Consider the following 24,435-nt stretch of genomic DNA (forward strand, 5'->3'; position numbering starts at 1 on the left):
GTCATGTGGTTCATCTTTATGTTGGCTGAACTATTAGTGTTAAATGTCTCCTTTCTGGCTCAAACAATGATGTACACATCCAATAAAGCTTCTATTCCCAGGTGCATCAGGAGCCATAACAAGAGCAGATAATGAGGAGAAAGCTGTGAGGGATGGAAGGCAGGCAAAGTTGGACTCGTGTATTGGCCAGCTTGACTCCATGTCAAAACCTCCTGCAGAATGCCTTGGAAAAACATGTTTCTCAAGTTCAGGGACAAGATGTCCTGAATAATAAAGAGGGACCTCTGGACCTCCCGTGGAAGTTCATGCCATTTGGGAGTAGCACTAATTTTTTTTTAATAGCTTTTTATTTACAAGTTCTTTGCATGGGTAATTTTACAGCATTGACAATTGCCAAATCTTTTGTTCCAATTTTTCCCCTCCTTCCCCCCACCCCCTCCCCTAGATAGCAGGTTGACCAATACATGTTAAATATGTTAAAGTATAAATTAAATACAAAATAAGTATACATGTCCAAACAGTTATTCTGGAGCAGTCCTAATTGTTAGAAAATTTCTAACATCAAGCCATATTTACTTCCATGGGGATTTTTTGCTGAGGCAATTGAGGTTAAGTGACTTGCCCAGGATCACACAGCCAGGAAGTGTTAAGTGTCAGAGGTCAGATTTGAACTCAGGTCCTCCTAACTTTAGGGCTGGTGCTCTACTCACTGCACCAGCTAGCTGCCCCTTACATTTACTTCTGTGCAGCACAATCCTCTCCCCCAGATTCTGCCCTCTGGAGCCCAACAGAACACTTGAATCCCACCTCTATTGCATATAGCACAGTTTTCACTTAAACCTTGAATCCCCATGGTACCTATATAATATCCTAGGCTAAAAAGTAAGCTCCATCCCTCGGTGGAACATATAAGAAAAGAGGTCCCAGGGCAGAGCTTTAGGAAGCCCCTGAGTTGGTGGGCACAACCTGGATGAAAATCTGGCAGTCAGAACAGTTAGACAAGTGGAAGCAGGAGGGACAATTATCAGAAAAATCTCGTCTGTGAGGAAACAGGTCCCACAGTACAAGTGGTGATTGCCGGAGGTCTGAGGCACCCCAACAATGTTAGAGTCCCCAGATTTGGGTCGTGGGGAGAATCCACAAGCTCAATTTGTCTCCAAGTTAAGGGGCAAGGATTCATTTACTCTCCTAATAGTGGACTGAGCTTCAAGTTAGCAAAGAAGCAGGAGCAGGAAGGTCAATTTATAGGAAAATGTAAGAGAGACTGCATGCTTCATGGCACCAATATGCTCATTTTATGGCTTAAAGGTGGAGTTGAAGAGGGGTCTGGCTCTGACTTTCTGTGCAGGTGCAGTACCCATCGTTCTCTGGGCAGAGCTCAGGGTGGGAAAGGTGGAGGGAGCCTTCAGGAGGTGTGTTTTTAGGCTGAAACATCCCTCGTTCCAGTGACGGGCGTTCAATTTTGTTTTGTGCTGTACCTCATTACTGTTGCTCATTAGTCTCAGAAACTCCATTATCGGTGACCAATAGGCTGTTATCTGACAGCCACTATTTGTGGGCTCAGTAAATCGAGGCAGGGCAGCCTAAGGGAAGAAATATATCATTTCTAACGATTTCTAAGCCTTGGGGTTATTCATCCTCCCTGAGAGCTGTACCACCTTATCCCCCCACCAAGGAGTGGGGACCCCAATTCATTTGGGGCAAAGGAACGGAGGGCTCATCTTCTGGAGCTGCTTCGGATTGATAAAGGGCGCGGAGCTGGCTCTGCCCGGTGGGTTCCAAACTGGGGGGGGGCGTGAATGGCTTGAAGAGGGCGGCAGCGGCGTCCGGGGGCCAGAACTTGAAGCAAGGTCAGATAACCGGGCAGGGCAGCCTCAGGGAAGAGCTCGTTTCTAACTCCACCCCCCCACAGGGATGCCCCGCAGGTAACAGTGAGCACGTCAATCAATCACTTGTTGGGGTGGGCCCCGGGAGGACCGCAGGCTGGACGCGCCTCATGGCCCCTGGCCCTTAAGCTCTGCTTGCAGACCCCCTGGGACCCCTCGGCGGAGGCAGCCTCGCCGGCCTTTGGCAGAGAGCCGAAGTGGGAGCGGCTCCGAGGGGGGCGGGAGCGGCTCCGGGGGTCCCACAATACAAGGCTAAGGGAGGAGGGATGGGGTATTCTTGACGTTGCCACGTGGCAGACGGAGGTGCGTCTGCGCAGAAGGTGTCTCGCGCCTACATTTCCCAGCCTCTTAATAGCTCTCCCTCCCCAACAGCTTCCGGCTCCTTCCTTCCTTTCGCTGACTGACTTCATTTCCCAGGATGCATCTGCGAGGACACGCTGGGGTCACAACCCCACGTTCTCCAGTCTTCGGCGGCGCCGGACTTCCCGCCGCGGCTGGTCCTGGGTGCACTTAGTGCGGCAGGGAGGGAAGAGCTCCCCCAGGGCCCATTCCCCGTGCGAGCTGAGTGCGTGAGTGCGCGCAGGGGAGGAAGGAGCGGGAGGGAAGGTGGGCGGCCTCCCAGCCGCGCCCCGGACTCCGCTCCAGGCCGGGCGTGTGCGTGAGTCCGCGAACGTGCGCGCGTGCGTGCGCGGTCTCGGTGGCTCGGTGTCGCGTTCGCAGGAGTCGGGCGGGTCTGGAGGCCGTAGGGGTCGTGCGGGAGCTCGGGCAGGGGCTGGGTCAGGTGCGGGAGCAGCGGCCTGGCCGGGACGGGTCCGGAGCTGTGGAGGAGCCGAGCCTAAGGCGCCAGGAGTGCGGTAAGCCTTGGGAGGTGGGGACGGAAAGCACGTGACCTGGGGGGAGGGGCGGGAATAGCCAGGCGACTTCGGGCCCTGCTCGGGGCCGTCCCCTTCGGGCTCCGATTTGGGTCGCGTGCGGGGCTGTCCCTGCTTCCTCCTGGGGAGGGGCTTGGAACGTGGAGCCTTGGAGCGTGGGCTCCGAGCGTTGCCTCAGCCGGAGTTTTCCCTTGGGGCTTCTCCCACTCCTGGCCATCCATGAACTTGGGCCGCCTGTGGTGCTCCCCTCCCCCTAGCGGAGACCCGGGATCCCCGGGAGGAGCTCAGCCCACGGTGTCCCAAACGACCCCAGAGCACGGCCGTGGCGGCATTTATGGGACACCTTAGGTTTTCAGGGCTTTACAGATAGGGTCTCATGGGGCCTCTCTCTGCCTCCTTATGCTGTGCGGTCGGTCTGTTATAATAACAGGGAGTTATAGACCGAGGCGGCCCCTGCCCTGCTGCCGTGTCCCCCGCTCCTCTGCAAGCTCGCAAACGTGCCTCTTTGATCCTCCCCAGCAAAAGGAGGTTGGGGTCACCAGCCTTGTTTTACAGAGGGGAAACTGAGGCAGGCTAGTGCAATGAGCCGCCTGCGACCCCCTACCTGGCAGGAGTCCGAGGGCCCTCTCCCCTTCCCGGGCCACTTCCCCGGAGGCCTCGGTGACCTTTCTGACGTCATGTCTCCCGGGAACAAGCGTCAGGGAAGGAACTCCACAAAAATGCCTTTTCTGGGAAATAAAGAGAGAGAGGCAAGGGAGGGGCTTGAATTCTCAGTGTGGTCACTGGTGAAGTCCCGAAATTCAACCCAAGTGTGTCCCAGTTCTGTGTGGCCAGAGTTGTGTTCTTGGGGCCTGTCACATGGGCAAAGGGGGTCTGAGGGCCATTGTCTGGTTGTTAGAAGAGGGGGGTCCTTTTGTTCTCTTACTCTGTAAGAATCAACACACTTCGGCCAGCTCAGCTTGTGTCGCTTGGTGAGTGTCTCCTTCATGAATTCTTTTTTCCCCTCATGCTAGGTTTTCCGTATTCTGCCCTTCCCCAACAAAGAGGAGTGGAGAATGGCTTCTGGACTTCTGATGGCCAGGTCAATGGTGAGTTGGGTTTCTCCTCTCTCCCGAGGCAGAGGGAATTAAGGTGTCTCATTCATGATCACTTCTCTCATTTTGTAAATTAAAAAAAATTTAAACTTAAATACAAAATGAGAAAAAAATGCCATATATGCACAGCTGGTCACAGAGAATTCGATGTAAAACAATAATTCTGTGTCAAGAAAATTTATGTAATAAATACTGCACATTGTTTTCAGAGTTGTCCAGGTTTTCTTCCTTGCTGGTTTTCTTTTGTTCTCTGCTGTGTGCTTTTTACTTTTATTTTTCCTTTTCCTCCCTTCCTCTGCTCAGCTCTAGAAAACGTGGCTATATGTACATGTATATAGCTACATGTATCTATTTATCAATGATATATAGATATAATGTATAAATATCTACAAACATGCATGTATAAGGATATATACAGCTATAAACATATGGGTAAGACTATACTCTGGTTATTTCTTATTATCTTTTTCTCTGAAGGTAGATAGCATCTTCCTTCATAAGTCAAGTCTTTCCATTTTTTCCTATTTCTGTTTCTTTTTGTAAGGAATTTGGGATTAAGTGATTTGACCAGAGTCACACAGTTACCATGTGTCAAGTGCTTGAGGTCAGATTTCTATTCAGATCTTCCTGACTTCAAGTGAACGTTCTTTCCACTGTACCTAACAGCTCCTTCCTTGCCCCCCCCCCCCCCCCAGTTTTTCTAAATCAACCAGCTCATCATCTGCTATATCACTGCAGTAGTCCAGCCCAACACCTCCTGAGAGATTGTCCATGAAAAAAATTTCCCCCATTTTTGTGCATTCTTCTCTTCTTGGCTACATAGATTTTATTTATCCAAAAAAGTTGTAATTTAAAATAGTAGAAATTATTTGTTTTATACTCAGCAGTGCTCTCACCTTATAATATAGTTTGGGTCTGATGCTGCTGAATCTACTTCCTTTACATCTTTTTCTCTGGTTTCTTTGAATTTCCTGACTTTTGTTCTTCCAAATGAACTTTGTTATTAATCTTTCTAACCCAGTAAAATAAATTTTTGATAATATACTTGGGATGTCTTTGAATAAATAAATTAGGTAAAATTGTCATTTAAAATATTATTTACCTACCCAGGAACAATAAATATTACTTCAGTATTTAGGACAGAGTTTATTTGTATTAAAAATGTGTTTAGGTTGCTGTGGAGAAGTAGTCAGACTAAGGGGACAGCTTAGATGACATGATGGATAGAGCACTGGTCCCAGAGTCAGGAGAATCTGGCTTTGTGATTCTGGGCCAGTCACTTGACCCCAATTGCCTTGCCCCTGTCAAAAAAAAGAAAATCTGGATATAATATAAGAAATTATCGAGAAAAATTACCTTAAAGTTCTAGAACGAGAAGGCAAAGTAGAAATGGTTCCTCAGTTATTTTATACTGTCTAGGTATTTTAAATGGTCTAAAACAATATTGAATAATCATTGCTGATACAGTGTAGTTTCTCTTTTTTTCCACTTTTAATAAAATATATTTTAACTTTAACTTTGAGTTCATGTTTTGTATCCCTGCTTATACTTTTGCTCTTTAATTTATTTTTGTGTTTATCACATTTTTATAATGTTTCTGTTTTATGGGTAAATCCATTCCATTCACATTCTAAACTGCAATTACTTATTGTGTATTTTCTTTCTTCCTGTTTTTTCCTCACTATCTTTCTCACCCTATTACCTTATCCCTCCTCACTCCTCTGCTTTACTTCTACCCATTATCTTGTCTTCCTGTTCCTTAAACTTACCGATTTGTCTAAGTCCCTTCCTTATCCACTCTCTCTCCTGGTGCTCTTATTTGTTTCTGAAATTAGAAAATTTTTATATCTTCTAGTTATATACATTGTTCCTAATTTAACCTGTTCCCAATGAGAGAAACATTCCAGCACAATCCCCTCCCCAGATTCTTCTGATTCAGTTTTTCCTTTTATGTCTCATTTGTATGAGATAATTGCTCCTTTTTCTTTCTCCATACAGATTTTTTTTTTTAAGAACCACTCCATTGTACTCAGCTCAGATCTCACCTTTCTTTTAAACTACACAAATGATGATGACACTCAATAAGAGTGCTGCTATAATTTTCATATATATGAAGTAAACAAATTGAGTCCCTTATAATTGGTCTTAATGTTTACTTTATATTTCTCCTGGATATTGTGTGTCAAAATTTCCCTTAAATTCTGGGGATTTTGTCACAGAAATCTGAAAGTCTTTGAGTTTAATAAGTGTCCATTTTTTTTCATTCAGGATTTTACTTAACTTTGCTGGGAAGGTTACCCTTGGTGATAACTAGCTATTTTGCTCTGTGGAGTATGGTATGTCAAGACCTGTGATCTTTCAATGGAGTAGCTGCTAGGAATTATGTAATCATTATTTAAATTGATTTTTTTTTCATGTGGCTTCCAATATTTTCTTCTCAACCCGGGGACTTTGAAACTTGGTCATGATATTCCTGTAAGTTTTCCTCCTGGGATCTTTTTCAGGGGATTATTTGTGGACTTTTTCTATTTTTACTTTGCCTTCTTGTTCTAGAACTTCAAGGCAATTTTTCTTGATAATTTCTCCTATTGCATCTAAATTATTTTTTTTTGAGAGTCCAAGCAATTGGGGTTAAATGACTTAAGTGATTTGCCCAGGATCACACAGGTAGTGTTAAGTGTCTGAAGTTGGATTTGAACTCAGGTTCTTCTTACTCCAGGGCCGATGATCTATCCATTGTGCCTTCGATCTGCCACAAGATTTTTTTAAATCATATTTTCAGGGAGTCTGTTATTTCTCCTTGATTTGTTCTCCAGCTCAGTCATTTTTTTCTGATGAGATATTTCACTTTCTCTTCATTTTTTTTTTTTATTCTTTTGATTTTATTTTATAATTTCTTGTTGCCTTACAACTTCGTTAGGTTCCCCTTGCCCTATTCTCATTTTCAAGGAATTATTTCTCAAGTTTTTGAATCCTTATTTCCAGTTGGTGCTGGCAATACATCTTGCTAGCAGCTGAGCATAGAGGATCGTCTTAGACTTGACCTAGGGCACAGCTGACTTGCCTGCCAGCTTTAGCTTGGGAAATAGCCTTAGCTCCTAATATCGCAGCACTGCAGCAATCCTTCTGGTTCTGTGTCCATTTATGTGGGTCTTTCCTAAAGTCACCTTTTTGCAGAATCTATGAGATTGAGGTCTCTGGACTCAATGCCCTGTGTTCTGTTTTCACTGTCCAGGCATTCCACCTCATTGATTCTTTGTGGCTCTGTTATTGGGGTTTGCTTGGCAAGGGTGCCATGTCCATACAACTCCCAAGTGTCAAAGGCCAGATTTAAACTCAGGTCTTCTCTGTTCCCCACCCAGAGCTCCATCCACAGATCATCGAACTGCCCCTGTATTCTTTCCATGAGACCCTATTGGGCATGCTTCCCATTGTCTTGGTTTCCTGTTTTCTTCTGGAGAACTTTTGTTAATTGAACCAGTATATATAATGTACTGTGCCGAATGCTCCGAAATGAATATGAAATAAAAACCACAGAAGAGAATAAATGGGAAGTTAGATCCATTTGTAATAATGAGAAAAGAGAAATCCACTTGTCCTGGAGTTGGGATTTGGTTGGTGTTGGTGTCTTATTCTACCACACAACCCCACCAAACCTTGATTAATAAATCTCTGGGAGTTTTCCTGAAGTTCAGAGAAGTTGGTGGCCCCAGCTGGCGTGTGTTCAAGAGGCTGCTATACTCAGCACTGCACCTGTTTTCAAGCCATTAGTCCAAAAGATGTCGAGAGGATATATTAAAGAGTTCAATAAGGAACTGATCATTGTGATTTACTTCTAGATTATTACATTAGGGTCTGAAAATAGTTTTTGTAATTTTCCAGTTTACCAAGGGCTTCTCTTGTGGGAAGTCCTTGTGTACTTTAAAGGTATATATTATTGGTTCTCCATTTTTCTTATCTGTTTTTCAGTCCTATTTAACCTCCACCTACTAGATCCCAAGACACATTTAACAAGACCTTCCTTTTCTTCCCTTAGGCAGAGCATGTGGCAGAATGATGGCTAAGGCTAAGAAAGGCTAAGAATTGCAGCTTGTGATCATCTATAAATGCAATTGTTGATGTTCTGAATGTCACAAAATCTAAGTTGGAAGGGACTGAGTAAAGCCACAGTCCCTCCCCCAAAATCCTATTCTAATAGATCAGACATTATCAACTCTTTTTTTTTTTTTGATGGTCTGTAGTAGGTCCAGGCTACTATTTCCTAACGGCATCCACTCACTTTGAGATCACTTTAAATGTTAGAAAGTTTTTCCCTACCTTAAACATAAATTTCCCTCTACATCTTCTACCCATCATTCTTGGCTCTTCTCTTCTTGCACATGACAGCTGTTCAGATATTTAAAGCCAGTGATTATATCTCTGTTGTCTAGGCTAACTAGTCCCAGTTTCTTCAAAGGAGCCTCATGTGATGTGATCTCAAGGCCATGTTCTATCCTGGGGTTTATGGGCCACCAAGGTTTCCATAGATAGATTTTAATGGACCCATGAACTTGTTTTAATATTTTGTAACTATTTCAATATAGTTTCCTTTCTTATGTATTTGAGGCACTTAAAAACCACCTGAGAAGGGGCCCATGGACTTTGCCAGATTCCGACCAAGGGACACAGGACCCAGTCACAGTGAATCTGGTAGGCATCCTCCTCCTGCTCGGTGCTGGCGGTCCTCAAAGTGTGGTCTGGGGTCCCCATGTCCTTTCAGTGGCCTGTGACAATACATGCATGTTTAAATCTTTAATATGGCAAATATTGATAGATCTAAGTCACATAAACAAAAGCCATTGGGTGTGGCTTAAATGATTTTCAAGAGTAGAAAGGAGTCCTGAGAACATCAAGTTGGAATTGTTGCCCTTTTCCCTACATAGCTTTGCTGTTCTTGTTCTCCATTTGTCAGCAGTGCTATTCCCACTCCTTTCTTGTCATTTGACATTTTACCCCCAAATACAGTTGTCATGGCAACTTCTGATTCATTTACATCTCTCCCCTCATATTCTCATCTTTTCACCATTTTTGACAGGTTCTCTTATGAGAGAAAGAATAAGATACTGTTAATTGGTACTGACAAGAGCTTATACCTTAATGTATTATTTGTGGCCTTCCTCTTTATTCTGCCTAAAATATATGAGTTTGGACTTTGCTTAATGCGGTTCGTCTGTTTACAAAGGAGTTTTTATGCCATGGTTGTTGCTCTTAGTGCCGACTCTGTGACAGTCGAATTTTGTACCAGGTGAGGCCCCTAGAAGCATTTGAGGTGGGATACAGACAGCTCCTAGAACCAGCCGGTTTCCTGTCGCCCTTGTGGGTCACGTGATGGATGGTTCCTGAGGAAGCACAAACGTTTGCTCTTTCAGGAACTGATGACGTTCCAGGATGTGGCCGTGGACTTCACCCAGGAGGAGTGGGGACACCTGGAGCCGGCCCAGAAGGACCTGTACAGAGACGTGATGCTGGAGAACTATCAGAACTTTGTCTCCCTTGGTAAGGACACCTTGGCCCCGTGAGCTGGTGTGTCTGTCCGTTGGGCTGGCCGGGGGTTCTTACTTGTGAAGGCTGTGATCTGGCTGAAGTGCTGTGGGGCTTGCCTTAGTGTGTAGGGGCAGACCTGAGTGGTGGTGGGGATGGGAACCATGGCTGGCTGACATTTGTATTGAATCACGTGTTCTCTCATTTGATCCTATCCCAAACCTGTGAGGTCAGTACTGCCATAATCCCCATTTTACTGAGAAGGGAACCTCAGTTCCAGAGTCTGCAGATCAACAAGCCTTTATAAAGGGGCTTCCATGTGCCCAGCATTAGAAATAGAGGCAGACACTAGGTGCCCTTCCTTTGGCCCCATGCTTTAGGAGTGTCTGAGCGGTGATTCCCCACCATGGATTAAGCACCTCTGACATGTGATGTTGGGGAGACAGCCCCAGGAAGAAGTAAAATCCTGCCTTTGAGGAGCTTACACTCCAGGAGCAGCATGATGGCCATGGTGTGTGCTGCCTGTCTCTGTCCCTCTAGATGGGAGGAGCTCAGTGTAGCTCCTTCCTGGCCTCAAGGAAAGAGTCTTTGATTTATGTAACTGGAAATCGGCTTTGTGGTAGTCCTTCTACTTCAGGTAGTCCCCTGAAATCCCATTGCAGACCTCTGAAGGCACCAGAGATTTCCTTCTTCTTGGCAGGATTATAACTCACTGATTTTCTTTGATTCCCCATCAGCTCATTTTCCTCATCTGTGAAATAAAGGGGTGAGACCAGCTGGCCCCTGCAGGCCCTTCCAGCTCTGAATCTCTGGTCTCATGGACTCTGTGATCTTAGTTCCATATTTCCTGGGAGCAGCACAACTGGAGCCCAGCTTCTTAAAACTGTGGCTCACAGCCCCATACAGTCTCATACCTGAATGTGAGGGGTCACAAAATTATGATAGATTATCAGGAAATGTTTGATCTGTGTGCCTATTTTCTGTGCCTTTTTACTCAGGGTCACATAAAAATTTCTCGTGGAAAAAAATCTAAGCAGTGCTGGGATAGGGTGTCCTCCTGGCCCTTTTTGTGTGTCAGAGAGAATGGGGCTGTAGGGCATCTGGGGTTACTCCTGTAATGACATTTTGGCCTTGCTCTACCTTTCAGGAGGTCTGCCAGCCCCCAAGCCTCATGTGATCTCCCAGTTGGAGAGAGGAGAAGCGCCGTGGATAGCTGAGAGAGAAGCCCTGCAAGGCTTTTGTCAAGGTGAGTGAGGGAAGTCCTGGCCAACGAGAGCTGAGGGGCTCAGTCAGATTGGGGTCCCCCTGAATGATGGGTGGGGAACCTTCCTTGGAGGCCCAGGCGCGGGGAAGTGGTGTGGTAGAAGCTGGTCTGTTGAGGTCCATTGTCCGAGGGACCTCCTCGAGGCCTTCCTGAGCTTGGGCAGCCCCGTCGCCCTTCTCTTCCTTTTGTCGGAGGCTCACCCCTCTGGACTCTGGGGCTCAGCCTTCCTCCCCTTCTCATCTCTCCAGCTTTGTTTCTCCTTCATTTTCCATCCTTTACTTAGCTTCTTTAAAGATACCTTTTCTTTTCCTTTCAAACTTTCATGCCTACATTAAAAGGAAAAACAAAAACCTGTGCCATTTTTGATTTTACCTTCTTTTGAGGTTATGTTATTGCCTTTCTTGACCATGTTCCAGATTATCTCTTTCATTTTCTTTCTGAAAATGTTACTGTCTGGTTTCCATTCCTACTTTCTTCATTACTTAAGAAAATGTGTGGTTTCCTCAAAGTGAGTATTCCCTATAGGAACAGTTGTGACTTCTCTGTCGTAGTACATCGTTTTTGTGATTTGCTATGGCTGGATGCTTCATTGTACAATTGTACAGCATGTTCAGGTTTGCAAAGCACTTGACTTATATTATCATTTGATATGTATCTATTGTCGTTTTGCATTTTATTTCATCTCATCATTTTTTAGCCAACCTGGAAATGATGAGGCTCTTAATTTTGCCAGGCTGGACATCACATTTAATATATACTCTTGTACCAAAAGCCACTTGATCTCAGTAGGATTGGCCCAGAGCTTGCCTCACAAGCACAACTCTGAAGATTGCCCTGGTGTCACCGTGATGTGTCACAATAAAATTTGAGTAAAGATGTCTTTCCCTGTCATCTAGGACAATAGCAACAGTTTTCTTTTTCTTCTTTAAAATAAGTGCTTATGTTTTTTTATTTTCATGCTGTCTATATGTCCCAATGTATCTCTCCAGGAAAAACCATCCCTTTTGATAAAGAAGAAAGAGAAAAAATAGTTTGGCAAAACTTACAATGTACCAGAAAGGTCCACTGTTATCTGTGCTTTTCCTTACCCCTCTCCAGAAATGGGGAGAAGTGTCTTCTCATGTTTCTTCTTTGGACCCAGATTTAGTCCTTACCATTTTGGAGTATTCAGTTTCAGAATCTTTTGTGTTTTCCTTTGCATAATTGTAATTATTGCAAGTATTGTTTTTTTTTAGTTCTGCTTCACTTGGCATTACTTAGAAATGCCTGTGCTTCTGTTTTCATCTTACTCATTCTTGTAACAATAATATTCCCTCTTAGTTCTTATATTTTCCATCTTTTCACTGATACTTTGTCTGCCTACAAATATAGTCAAATTTTATCAGTATTGAAAAGACTTTTAGACAGGCTGCCTAAGTATTCCAATTGTTCCTACCATGCTTTAAAAAGTGGCCCATAGTTAGTCATGTTATATCCTTGCTCCTGGGAAGGGTTTAGTCTGTGGATCCTTTGAGTCTGGTAGTTAAAAGAGCTTTGCTAGGGGAAGATTCATGTCAATTGTGTGTCTCTACTCTAGGTATAACATTCATTACAGGAAACTCTTAGGAGTGGAAGTTCTCCAGGGCTGCCTAAGGAGGGATGAATAGGACTGTGTGGGAAAAACTGGGGAGCCAAAGTTATGCCATCATCCTTATTGAGATTGAGTCTGTGCATATCCATGGTACTTACAGAGATGTAGGGGAACCCAGACTTTAGGGAGGAAATGACTTACACTGGTTTATTTAGCATATTGATTGTTTTCTACCTTTTTAATCCCTTATGTCTTATTAGCTTAAAACACACTATATTGTCCAGGTTTTCTTCTCATTTCTTTAATTGGTCTTTCTTCCCCGCTGCTTCATTTTCTTACAAATCTGTTAAAATAAGATTTTTCTCTGGGCATTTCCTCCTTTCTTTATCTTCTCTTCAGGCATTTTCACTTGTGTCCCATAGAGAGCTTCCATGACCAGCTTTGTGTCTCTGGTTTTCATGTGTATTTCAGTTGGAATGCCATCAGCAACTGTCTCGGAGACCTCCGCAGACTCAGCATGTCTAAAACCATTTCCCCCAACTCCCCCCAAGGATTTTCTTATATATTACAGCATTATTTTTGACTTTGACATCACCACATCACATCTATAATGTTTTTGGATGCAGTGGGTAAAGAAAGAGAGAATCAGTTGACAGATTCCCCTAGATTATACCTTGAAAGCATCTCTTACATTCGTGCTTTTGTCTCTTGAACTCACCCAGGGTTCAGGGTCCTGTTACCTACTTGGTACTGGGTTTTTTTTTTGTTTTTTGTTTTTAATTGTAGTGACTTCCTTATATGTCAGTTCACTTTAGATCTCCTTGGCATTTTCTTTCCTTCTCTATCTGCATGAATAATCTTTGTCATCATTTGATATGGTTACTTTGTATCCTTACTGCAAAGTTAAAGACCCATATTTCTGATGAATGTTGGTTGAAAACAGGTTACAGAAATGAAACCCTCCCCCCACACGCAACTAAATCGTTAAATTGAATTTGTGCCTGAATTATTCAGAATTATGAAAATAAGTTTTAGCAAAATAAATTACACCAATAACAAAAACAAAATTCGAATATATCCACTGAAAACGCTTTTGTAGAAAACTCACTTCTGTTTGAAAAACAATACTATGAATTGCATTTCCTTAAAATGGTAAAATGCATAAACTCATATTTAGGCTACCTAAAGGGGAAAATTTCTTCACAGTGCCATCCAAAAGTAGAGAGGCTTTTATCAATAAGTAGAGTACTACCTTTGACTTGAAGATTTTGAGGAAAAGCCAGGTAATTATTTGTCTGATGTCATTCCTTTTCAGAGAAATTTCAGTTTGAAACTCAGGTCCTTCCAGTTCTGAAATTTTGTGGTTATGGGATAAAAAATTCTTTTGTGAAATGACTGTGTAGGATTATTATTATTTCTTTTGAAGAACAGACTTCTTTTTTTTCTATATCTGTCCTTCCTTTCACAGCCAAACACTAAAAAAGAATTTAAAAAAAAAATTCTTTGTTATATTTTTACTTACATTTATACTTACATATTTTTGTGCATTTTTTACATATTATGTGTACATATTACATGTATTTTTGTACATATTTTGTATACTATTAACCATTCTCCAATTGATAGATACCTACTTTGTTTCTAGTTGTCTGCTACTACAAAAGATGCTGCTATAAAGATCTTGGTGAATATACTTTTTGTCATTTATCTGCTTGTTTGTATATGCTGAGTAACAAAACCTATTAGTCAAGACTTTTTGTAATCACTTTTTTGTTGTCATTCCAAATTGCTTTCCAAAACAGTCAGATTAATTCACAGTTCCACAAGCAGTGCATTAGGTTACCAACTTTTATATTATCTTATCATCTGATAGAGTCAAGTCTACCAAAACACATTCAGTACCTTTAAGAGTCTCAAAGAAATAAATAATAGCTTAAATAATTACTTGTTTCTAAGTCATGCCAGTGTAATAAAATATTTCCTAAGTTAATATATATATTGCTATAAACTATTCAAATTGCCAAGGGAATATTTTGTAGTAATAGGAACAATAATATTATTGTATGTATTTGGAGGAATAAAATTATATAGGCTATTATGGAAACAATAATGAAGGGGGACTAGCTCCCAAATGCTATATCTTACAAAGTTTTAGTTATCAAAACCATATTATATTCTATTTGACAAGAATTTCTACGAAAACTGGAAAGCTGCCTTGGAGAAATTATTTTTCTTGTAAATGATATTCCACAATAAAGTTCAAATGCATTTGTGATCTGACTTACAACTTGAGTCACTTCACTCATTGAGGTTAATAAGCTTTTATTATATGCTAGGTGTTGTTCTGAGTACTGGGGATACAAAAAAAGGCAGAAAACAATAAAGAGTTTACAATCTAATGGGAGAGACAGCATGCAAAGAACTATAAAATATAAGCTAAAGAGAATAAACGATAACAGCAGGAGGGCACTAAGAAGGTTTGGGGAAGGCTTCTTGTAGGAGGTGAGGTTTTATTTGGCATTTAAGGAGTTAAGGTCAGTAGTTGGAGTAGAGGAATTAGCCAGAACTACGGGACAGAGTGCTGTTCGTAGAGAAGCTCAGAGGTCATGTGGCAAAGTCGTGCTGAGTCAGGTGGAAAAGGTAGGAGGAGGCCAGGGACTGCCAAGACCATTTTCTATTTATTCCTGGATGGAATTGGAAACCACTGCTGATTATTGAGTAGGGGCTCTTTGTGATGGGATCAGGACTGAGGTTTGGAAAATCCTTTTAGTGGCAGAAAAGAGGATAGATCAGAGTCTCTCCCCACTTCCTTCCCCCTCAGCAAGCTACTACAGAGACTCAGGCAAGAGATGATGGAGGGGCTGTACCAGGATGGGGGCAGGGTCTGTGGGGAGAAAGGAGCCTGTATCAGAGAGATGTTGCAGAAGTTACACCAGCAGCAAGCCTTGGCCTCACCTTGGCTGGGGGGAGGAGGAAACAGTGTGTAAGAAAGTCCAGGATGACTCCAGGTTTGTGCTTCTGGAGGATGGCACTGCCCTCTGCAGTGTTAGGGAATGTGGGGGGAGAAGGGGACTTTTTAAGGGGAAAAATAGTAGGGGACTTTTTAAGGGGAAAAATAGTAAGTTCTGTTTGAGACCAGTTGAGTTGAAGGTATCTGCTGGATATCTGATTCCCGATGTGGGAAAGGCAGTTGGGAGTTGGGAGATGAGAGATGGGTAGTCAACAAAGATTGAGACTAAAAAGGAGAATTGGAGAATTATCAGCAGACAGTAATTAAATCCATGGACAATGAGGAGGTTCCAAGGTGAGGTACTATAGAGAGAGGGAGACTCTGGCAGCTTCTCAGCTTCTTCATGAACTCTCTAGAATTTTCAGCTGACTTAAACATTCATCCAAATGAATCTCATTGATGAAACCTTTCCCTGACTCCATGTGGAAAAGTAATTTGCATTGAACCATTTTTCCCAAGTGATTTTTTAAAATTCTCACTACAAAGACTTTTTCTCTGACATCTTAAATGTTTTTCTTAAAAAGACAATAACAAATTTATAACTTTTGTGGGAAATGCTATTTTGAATTTAATGATTAATTAAATAACCCTCAATAATTAGATACTCTGTTAACATTTCATTTTCTTCCACACTTCCTTACTCAGTTTCTGAGAAAAAAAAGTGTTCTTCCTTTTTCCAATGAGTTATCCTTCTCTTTGATGAAGGATGGAACTTAACAAAACAAAAGAAGTTTCCTTCCTTGCAGCAAAGTGAACATGAATATTCACTTTTTTTTTTTTTTTTTTTTGCTTATTTCAGACTCCTTTATTCAGCATGCAAGATATGAGATCCAGGAGCCATCTGTAAATTACGACATTTTTATGGGAGCATCAACCAAAGAGAGATTCACAAAGAATCCCATTTGGAATTCTAAGTTAGGTGAAGCTTGGGATTTTAATGTCTGGTTGGAAGATCATAAGGGAAAAGAGGAGAGGTGGTCCCAGCAAATTGCAGTCAGTCACAGAACATCTTCTAATGAATTGGATATTTATGAACAGAATGTTTTTGGGAGAAGGTTCAAGTTAGGGTCTGTTCTGGTTCCCAGACAAAGAACTACAGGAGTACAGCACCATCAACATGACACACTTGGAAAAAGCTTCAAACAGTTGTCAGACATAATTGATCACAATAGGAATTCCTTAGGGAAGAAAATTTGTAACTATAAATGCAAGAAACCTATCATTTATCACTCAGACCTTTTTCAGTATCATAGATTACATGGAGAGAAACATCATGCATGTACTCAGTGTGGGAAAACCTTCAGCAGTAGTTCATGCCTTATTGCGCATCAGAGAATCCATACTGGAGAGAAGCCTTTTAAATGTAATGAATGTTCAAAAGCTTATCGACGTAAAGCACATCTTATTCAACATCAGAGAATTCATACTGGAGAGAAACCCTATGTGTGTAATGACTGTGGGAAAGCTTTCAGCATTGATTCATCCCTAGTTAAACACCAAAGAATTCATACTGGAGAAAAGCCCTACAAGTGTAATCAGTGTGGGAAGGGCTTTAGCCAAAAAGGACACCTTAATCAACACCAAAGAATTCATACTGGAGAGAAACCTTTTACATGTAATGAATGTGGGAAAGCTTTTAGCCAATATAAACACCTTAATGAACACCAGAGAATTCACACTGGGGAGAAACCCTATGAATGTAATGTATGTGGGAAAGTTTTTAGACAGTTTGGAAACCTTAGTAAACACCAGAGAATTCATACTGGAGAGAAACCATATAAATGTAAACAGTGTGGGAAAGCTTTCATTGATAATTGTGTTCTTATTCAGCATGAAAGAATTCATACCGGAGAGAAACCTTATATATGTAATGAATGTGGGAAAGCTTTTAGTCGAGGGATATGCCTCAAGAAACACAAGAGAATTCACACTGGAGAGATACCATATAAGTGTAATGACTGTGGGAAAGAATTCACTGACAAAACATCCTTTATTTGTCACCAGAAAATTCATACTGGAGAGAAGCTCCATGAGTGTATTGACTGTGGGAAAACTTTTTGCCAGAAGGCAAATCTTAAAAAACATAAAATGATTCATACTGGGGAGAAGCCCTTTGAATGTAACGAATGTGGTAAAGCTTTCCGGGTGGTGGGACAGCTTAACATTCATAAAAGAATTCATACTGGAGAGAAACCTTTTAAATGTAGTGAATGTGGAAAAGCTTTCAGAGACAGGGGAGGACTTAGTGTGCATAAGGAAAAGCATGGAGAAAAACGTTACACATGTAATGACTGTGGGAAAACCTTCAGAAACCGGGGATACTTTCGCATACATCGTAAAACTCATAATCAAGAGAAACGATACAAATGTACTGAATGTGGGAAAGATTTCAGCCTGAGAGAATCCTTTGTTGTTCACCAGAGAATTCATACTGGAGAAAAGCCTTATAAATGTAATGTATGTGGAAAAGCCTTCATTTACAATACATCCTACAGCAAACACCTGAGAATCCATACTGGAGAGAAGCCCTACACATGTAACGAATGTGGAAAAGCTTTTACTCAGAAGCATTACCTTACCGAACACGAGAGAATCCATACCGGAGAGAGACCTTTTGAATGTAATGAATGTGGGAAGTCCTTTAGGCAGAAGCAAACTTATAAGGCTCATAAAAAAATTCATACTAGAGATAAATCACTTAAGTATAATAATCAGTGAGAGGTTGGAGAGGACACATTTGAGAATATCAGTGGTTGCATACTGTTGGACAGTTAGTGTAAATGTGATCATTGTGGAAAAGCTCTAATTTCAACCCATAGGGAAACCGACCACCTCAGAATTCATCTATAACTAAGACTATGACTACAATCATGGATTGATTCTTGCATGTATATTTTAACTTTTTATTACAGGCTTCATGTGGAAATTTTACTGTGGTGTTTTAGTATGGGAAATGATATACTTCATAGGATCAAAGGGTCATAGATTTAAAGCTGGACAGGACTTTAAAAGGACATCGAGTCCATCTGCCTCATTTTATAGACGACACAAAGGAAAAGTTATTAAGTGACTTGCCCAGAATCATATAGCCAATAAGTATATGAGGCAGTATTTAAAGGCAGGTATTCCTGACAGTCTGGTGCCCCACCCACTAGTCTATGCTTCCTTTAGTCTTGTTACTTGTTAAATACTGAAAGTCAAAATATTAAAAAAAATTTTCACAAGTTATTCGGGAATCAAAGGGAAAAGTAATAATCATAGTAATAAATAATAAAAGATTTTTAATATAGAATGCTGCCTATTTTAGTTGTTGAAATTGTATGACTAGATTCTGAAACAGCCCCTATGGAACAAGTTTCATAAGTAATTTTAATAAATTGATAGCAAAAGATTAAAAATAGTCACTAAATAACAGGTGGCTTTCCTATCATAATAGGAGAATGGATAGTGTAGTTTCTCTGAAATAATTAATCCTGGGACTTGCTTGGAAGGGTCCACTCTACTCATTTGACCTGAGGTCTGGAATGCAATTATAGTAGTTGCAATTATGAGTAGTTGGAACTCAAAGTTAACTTGAAGGAGTTCTGTTTTAACTATTGTGAGATAGAAACCATCCCATTTAATAATAGGAATTTGAGAATAATGAACTTTTGGTTTTACTTTTTTTTAAAGTATTTTTTAATTTTTAATTTTATTTTTTTCTCAGTAGTATTTTATTTTTTCCAAATTCATGTAAAGGTAGTTTTCAACATTTCATTTTGTAAGACTTTCGTATTCCAATTTTTTCTCCCTCCCTTACCTTCACCCTTTTCAAGACAGCAAGCAATCTGATATAGATTAATTATGTGCAATCCTTTTAAATGCATTTCTATATTTGTCATATTGTACAAGAAAAATCAGACCAAAAGGGGAAAAAAACATGAGAAAGAAAAACAAAAAAAAGGTGAAATTAATATGTTTCGATCCACATTTAGTCTCCATGATTCTCTGGGTGCAGATGGCAGGTCTATTGGAATTGTCTTGAATCACAGCATTGTTGAGAAGAGCCAAGTCCATCACAGTTGATCCTCACATAATGTTGTTTACCATGTATAACGTTCTGGTTCTGCTCTCTTTGTTCAGCATTAGTTCCTGTAAGTGTTTCCAGGCTTTTCTGAGATGAGGCTGCTCATCATTTCCTATAGAACAATAATATTCCATTACTTTCATATATTTGGTTTTACTTCTTGCGAGGGAAGGTGACGTTTTCAGCAAATTCCCAGCTGGGTCTGAATAACAATTGGACCCTGGTTCAATGAATCTACTACAACTTGTTTGGGAAATTTGAACCATAGTATAATGAAGCATAAACGGGCAACTTAATTAAATTCTCTTTGGACTCGAGCATTACTGGTGTCAATAATCAGTGGGATTAAACCACAGTTGCAATATACTGGCAGATGAAAATCCCAGAAGACAAAACCAATCCACATGTAGTGCACTTTGCGCATTTCTTCCAAGTCCCTTTTGCATGTCACTCCCTATGTTTACACTTTATTCTATATAATAAACCAAAATACTATCTACTAAGAAGAGTCCCTATGCCCAGAAGTACCTTTTGTGCCCATTTCCTATTCCCTTATAAGTCCTTATTATGTTCAGTAGTCCAGTCCTCCTATGTGTTCACTCTGTTAGATGTATGGTAGAAAAGGGCTAGGTACTCTCTTGATGATTTTTCAGAGGATTCTTTTGATAATTGTCAGGACTAGACGGTTTCTAGTAATCCATAATATGGTGAGATAATTTAGAAGTGAGATGAATTTTATCAGTTTCCATCAGGCTAGTTCTGCAGTTTGATACCAGCCTGCTTGGCAGAGAAAGAGAGAACTAACCCTTTTAGCTACCCAGTGCAGTAATACGGTCCAGGATTTTCTAAATAGCAATGATCTTAATTGAGCTGACTCCTTGTGAATAGTTCATTTGGAAGTTAGTTTCTTTTTTCCCCCCTTTGGTAGATTCATTCCCTGCATTGGATCAAGGAATCCTTATCAAACAGACACACTGATAAAACATAAATGGGCCTGAATTGGTCAGTTCTGGACAGCAATTTTTGAAATTATGCAAGTAAAATGAGATCCCATTTTCTAGCATGTTATCCCATATAAAGATCATGTATTAAACTTCATAGCAGCACTTTGGTAGTAAATGAGTGAGTACACATTGATTTGTGAAAGGCCAAAAAAAATGGCATAATGGAATACTTGTAAAGACATGACTGAATAGAAGAATCCAGAGAAATCTGGGAATATTTGAAGATATAGAATGACTTAAAAGTATATACAACTACATTAATGTGATTTAAAACGCTACCATATGGAAATGAAACTGCATAATTGATTAATGGAGGTTTTAGGAAACTTCATGACATTGAGGAAGGGGATAACAACATACATTGAAAGTTACAATCACTCTTGGAAGTTTTGATTGTTTTGCTTTGTTACAAGGAAGTTTTGTATCAGTCTTTCCAAGAAAACTGATGTAAAAGATAAAAATTCAATAAAACATGTATTTTTAAAAGTTGGGTAGCTCATATTGAAATTATCACAGTGCTGAAAAGCCTGTGATAAGATGTGCTAACACATTCAAACTCAGGTATCCCTTAATATGATCAAAGTTATCTGAATTACCATTATTTTGAGAGAGACGCTGAAATTTTCTCAGGAAAAGAAACGGCTATTTGTCTCTGCTGTTATGGGGTCTAGTGCTGGACATGCTGGGTGTCAGGAAAAGAAATTTAAGAAATACCAAGAGGAGTTAATTATTTTGTGAGTACTGTGATAATTTACTTAAACTCAGGCATTCCGTGAGAGTTGGAAGCTGGTTACTAGGATATAACTTTCTGTTTCTTTGTGAAACTAAGAAGGAATAGAAATTTCAAGCCGCAACAAAAAAGTAGAAATATCTAGCAAGTACCTATGAAGACACTGAAGAACTATATGAAACTACAAAACATTTTAAAGAAATGAGGCAATTTGGAGGATTTAATCAGTGTTTTCCAGATTTAATGCCATGTCAGAGTGCTAAAAGGTTACTTTTTGGTACTGAACAAAATAAAAGCAGAAAACCCCAAATAGATTTGCAAAAAAAACCTAGTGTTTAATCTGAGAACACATGCAGGAGTGATTTCCTATTCAGAAAGGACATTAGAAAACTTGAAGAGCTCTATAGACATTAGATTTAAAGTAATATCTTAATGGCACCAAGATAAGCATCAAAAGGACAAGCAGTCTTATGATTAAAAAAAAAACAAAACTCAAAGATGCTTTGGATTTTATGAAATTGAAAAGCATTTGCATGGGGTAACATTGTCAGCATCATTTTTTATATTTTTGAAATAAAAAGACATTTTTTCCCCAGTTAAGTTTAAACTTCTTTTACATTTGTTTTTTAAATTCCACATTTTCTCCTTTTATTCCCCACTCCCATCCCTCATAAAAATGTATGCAAAACATTTCCATAAAAATCATGTTAAAAAAAAAAAAACCCGATTTCCCCCCCAAAAAAAATTAGTCAAGGAAAGTTGAGAGAGAAGAGAGGAAGGTCGGTGGAGGTCAGTTGGTTATTGTCCTTTATTCTTGAAGACCAAAATGACTATGTTAGAGTGAAGGTACACTATGTCTGACCGGATGATCATATCAATACTAGCTTGGAATGTTTGACTACAGTTTATTGAACATTTGGGGTGGATCCTTAAGAGGATTTTACTTTTTCAATTACATATAAAAATAATTTTAATATTTGTTAAAAAATTGGAGTTCCTCTCTTACCTCCCCCTTCCTAAAATGATAAGCAATTTAGTACAGGATGTATGTGTAATTATGTTTCATAATAGTCATGTTGTAAAAGAAGAAACAGATCAAAAGAAAAAAAACCATGAAAACATAAAAGTGAAAATAGTAGCTTTGATTTCTATTCAGACTCCAGTTTCAGAATTGTCTTGCTGAGAATAGCTAAATCTATTACTGAATACAATGTTCTCTTCTACTCACTTCACTCAGTATCAGTTGGTGTAAACTTTTCCAGATTTATTCTGAAATCAGGAAATACTTTTACACTGTAAATTAAACGAGCTTTCTGTTCCACTTGTGAAGTCAGCACAAGAAGAAAGGGATTGAGATGGCAGCAAGTTAGACATTGGTAAAGTGACTGGAGAGCAGATATACTAGAGGGAGCTTCTTTGGCTCTTATATTGAGAAACACTGTATCCTGATTGGGAGCTTCTTTGGCTCTTATATTGAGAAACACTGTATCCTGATTATCATATGGGATTCTCAGCCTCAATGTTTCTATAAATTCTCATAAAGAATCCATTCAGTGCACTCAAGGCTGCCTTCTGGATCTTTTAATATTTCTAGGGCACTAACTCAGCAATATTGTTCTATTGTCCATTGTTACATGACTGGATCATCTTTTCCATTCATACTTCTCCTGGATAAGATATTTTATGCCCTCTTTCAAATGCAATAATTGGCTGGAGTGTATTAAGCTCAATGTATGTTCTTTAAATTCCTTTAGGATTACTTATTTTGATAGTTCTTGATTTGTGGTTTTTCCACAAGCAGTTGCTGTGTTGGAGGCTCCAAGGGACCCCAGATGCACTTTGTGATATCTCTCTTTTCTCCAGCTGACAGACCCCAAACCTGAAGGAGGGGACAACCACCTCATGACACCATTCTGTGTTTTTGGCACAAATTTTGGCTGAGAGAATTAGGGAAGGAAAGTTATTGAGAGAAGAGAAAAATAAAAGGAATGATTGCAAAACCTTGTATAAATTTCATGTCCCATCTTGAACAAGTAGAATCTTCTCCTTCTGGGCTCTCTTAATACTCTTAGAACAGGATGGGACTGAGTGGTTTCCTGACACTCTTAGTTCCTCTTGGGGGCTCTGATGAGCATGGCTATCCACTGTCCATTCTTCACACTGCTGTTACAAGTGTTACTGCTGCTATTCTCAGTCAACGTCATCAAAGTTGCTTTGAGAATAGTTAACAGTGCGAATACTATATGATGATCAATTCTGATGGACGTGGCCCTATTCAACAATGAGATGAACCAAATCACTTCCAATAGAGCAGTAATGAACTGAACCAGCTACACCCAGGGAATGAACTCTGGGAGATGACTATGAACCATACATAGAATTCCCAATCCCTCTATTTTTGTCCACCTGCATTTTTGATTTCCTTCACAGGCTAATTGTACATTATTTCAAAGTCCGATTCTTTTTGTACAGCAAAATAACTGTTAGGACATGTATACATATATTGTATTTAACTTATACTTTAAGATATTTAACATGTATCGGTCAACCCGCCATCTGGGGGATGGGGTGGGGGGAAGGAGGGGAAAAGTCAGAACAAAAGGTTTTGCAACTGTCAATGCTGAAAAATTACCCATGCATATATCTTGTAAATAAAAAGCTATAATAATTTTTAAAAAAGAAAGAGAATAGTTAACAGCGCTCGCTTTGGCGCACGTCCTAAAACTGGAATGCTACAGCGAAGATCAGCATGGGCTCTGTGCAAGGATGATATGCAAATTTGGGAGCAGTTAACTGACATCTGTTCAGCTTGTGGTCCCCACACACGGACACACTGATGTTCAACCTCTGGAGAAAGAAGGAAGGAGCTGTAGGGATAAGTGCTTCTTACAGTTTTTTTGGGCTACTTCAATTCTGCTTTGCTGGTAGTGCACAGGACCCACTGTGATGAGGGCATGCCATGCTGGGTGGTCCTGACCCAGTGTCTCCCATGTCATGCGATCAATTCCAAAGTTCCTAAGAAAGACCGAGAGAGACCTTGTGGTACTTTTTCTGACCGCCATGTTTGAGTTTTCCATAAAATAGTCTTGTAGGCAAGCATGTGTTTGGAATTTGGACAATGTGTATTGCCCATTGGAGCTGCACTCTCTGTGTTAGAGTCTGAATGTTTGCAGTTCAGTGTTTGGTACCTTATCCTGCCATCCTAGCTGTGATAGTAGTATGGCATTTTCCTGCAAATGGCAATCTCATTGCCATGAGACTCGTTCACTTCTTTTTGTAGGTCTCCTAATGTATTGATTAGATTGGTACTGATTGCAAACCCTACGCTAACTTTGCAGTGTTCCTCTTCTTTGTAGCCACTGCAAAAATGTGTGTCTAGCTCTGACTTCAGAAGCCGTCCTTATTTCACTCAGGGAGGT

At 40.5% G+C, this 24,435-nt stretch overlaps 1 protein-coding gene and 1 non-coding gene across 2 annotated transcripts; both read left to right on the forward strand.

The window, feature by feature from the left end:
* Positions 1 to 1,914: 1,914 nt before the first annotated feature.
* On the forward strand, positions 1,915 to 18,934 carry LOC116422686 (zinc finger protein 665-like). The gene is made up of 8 exons (XM_031961722.1): positions 1,915 to 1,925; positions 2,028 to 2,122; positions 2,304 to 2,455; positions 3,772 to 3,846; positions 8,458 to 8,541; positions 9,261 to 9,387; positions 10,520 to 10,618; positions 16,016 to 18,934. Exons 1-8 carry the CDS (start codon positions 1,915 to 1,917, stop codon positions 17,932 to 17,934), a joined length of 2,562 nt encoding a protein of 853 aa, XP_031817582.1. The 3' UTR covers positions 17,935 to 18,934.
* A 4,779-nt stretch (positions 18,935 to 23,713) lies between these two features.
* Positions 23,714 to 23,817, forward strand: LOC111719957. Its single transcript, XR_002769868.1, has one exon. It is a non-coding gene; the product is annotated as a U6 spliceosomal RNA (small nuclear RNA).
* The last annotated feature ends 618 nt before the right edge of the window (positions 23,818 to 24,435 follow it).

Source organism: Sarcophilus harrisii, chromosome 3 (assembly GCF_902635505.1).
Source record: "Sarcophilus harrisii chromosome 3, mSarHar1.11, whole genome shotgun sequence".
NCBI classification, from domain to species: Eukaryota; Metazoa; Chordata; class Mammalia; order Dasyuromorphia; family Dasyuridae; genus Sarcophilus; species Sarcophilus harrisii.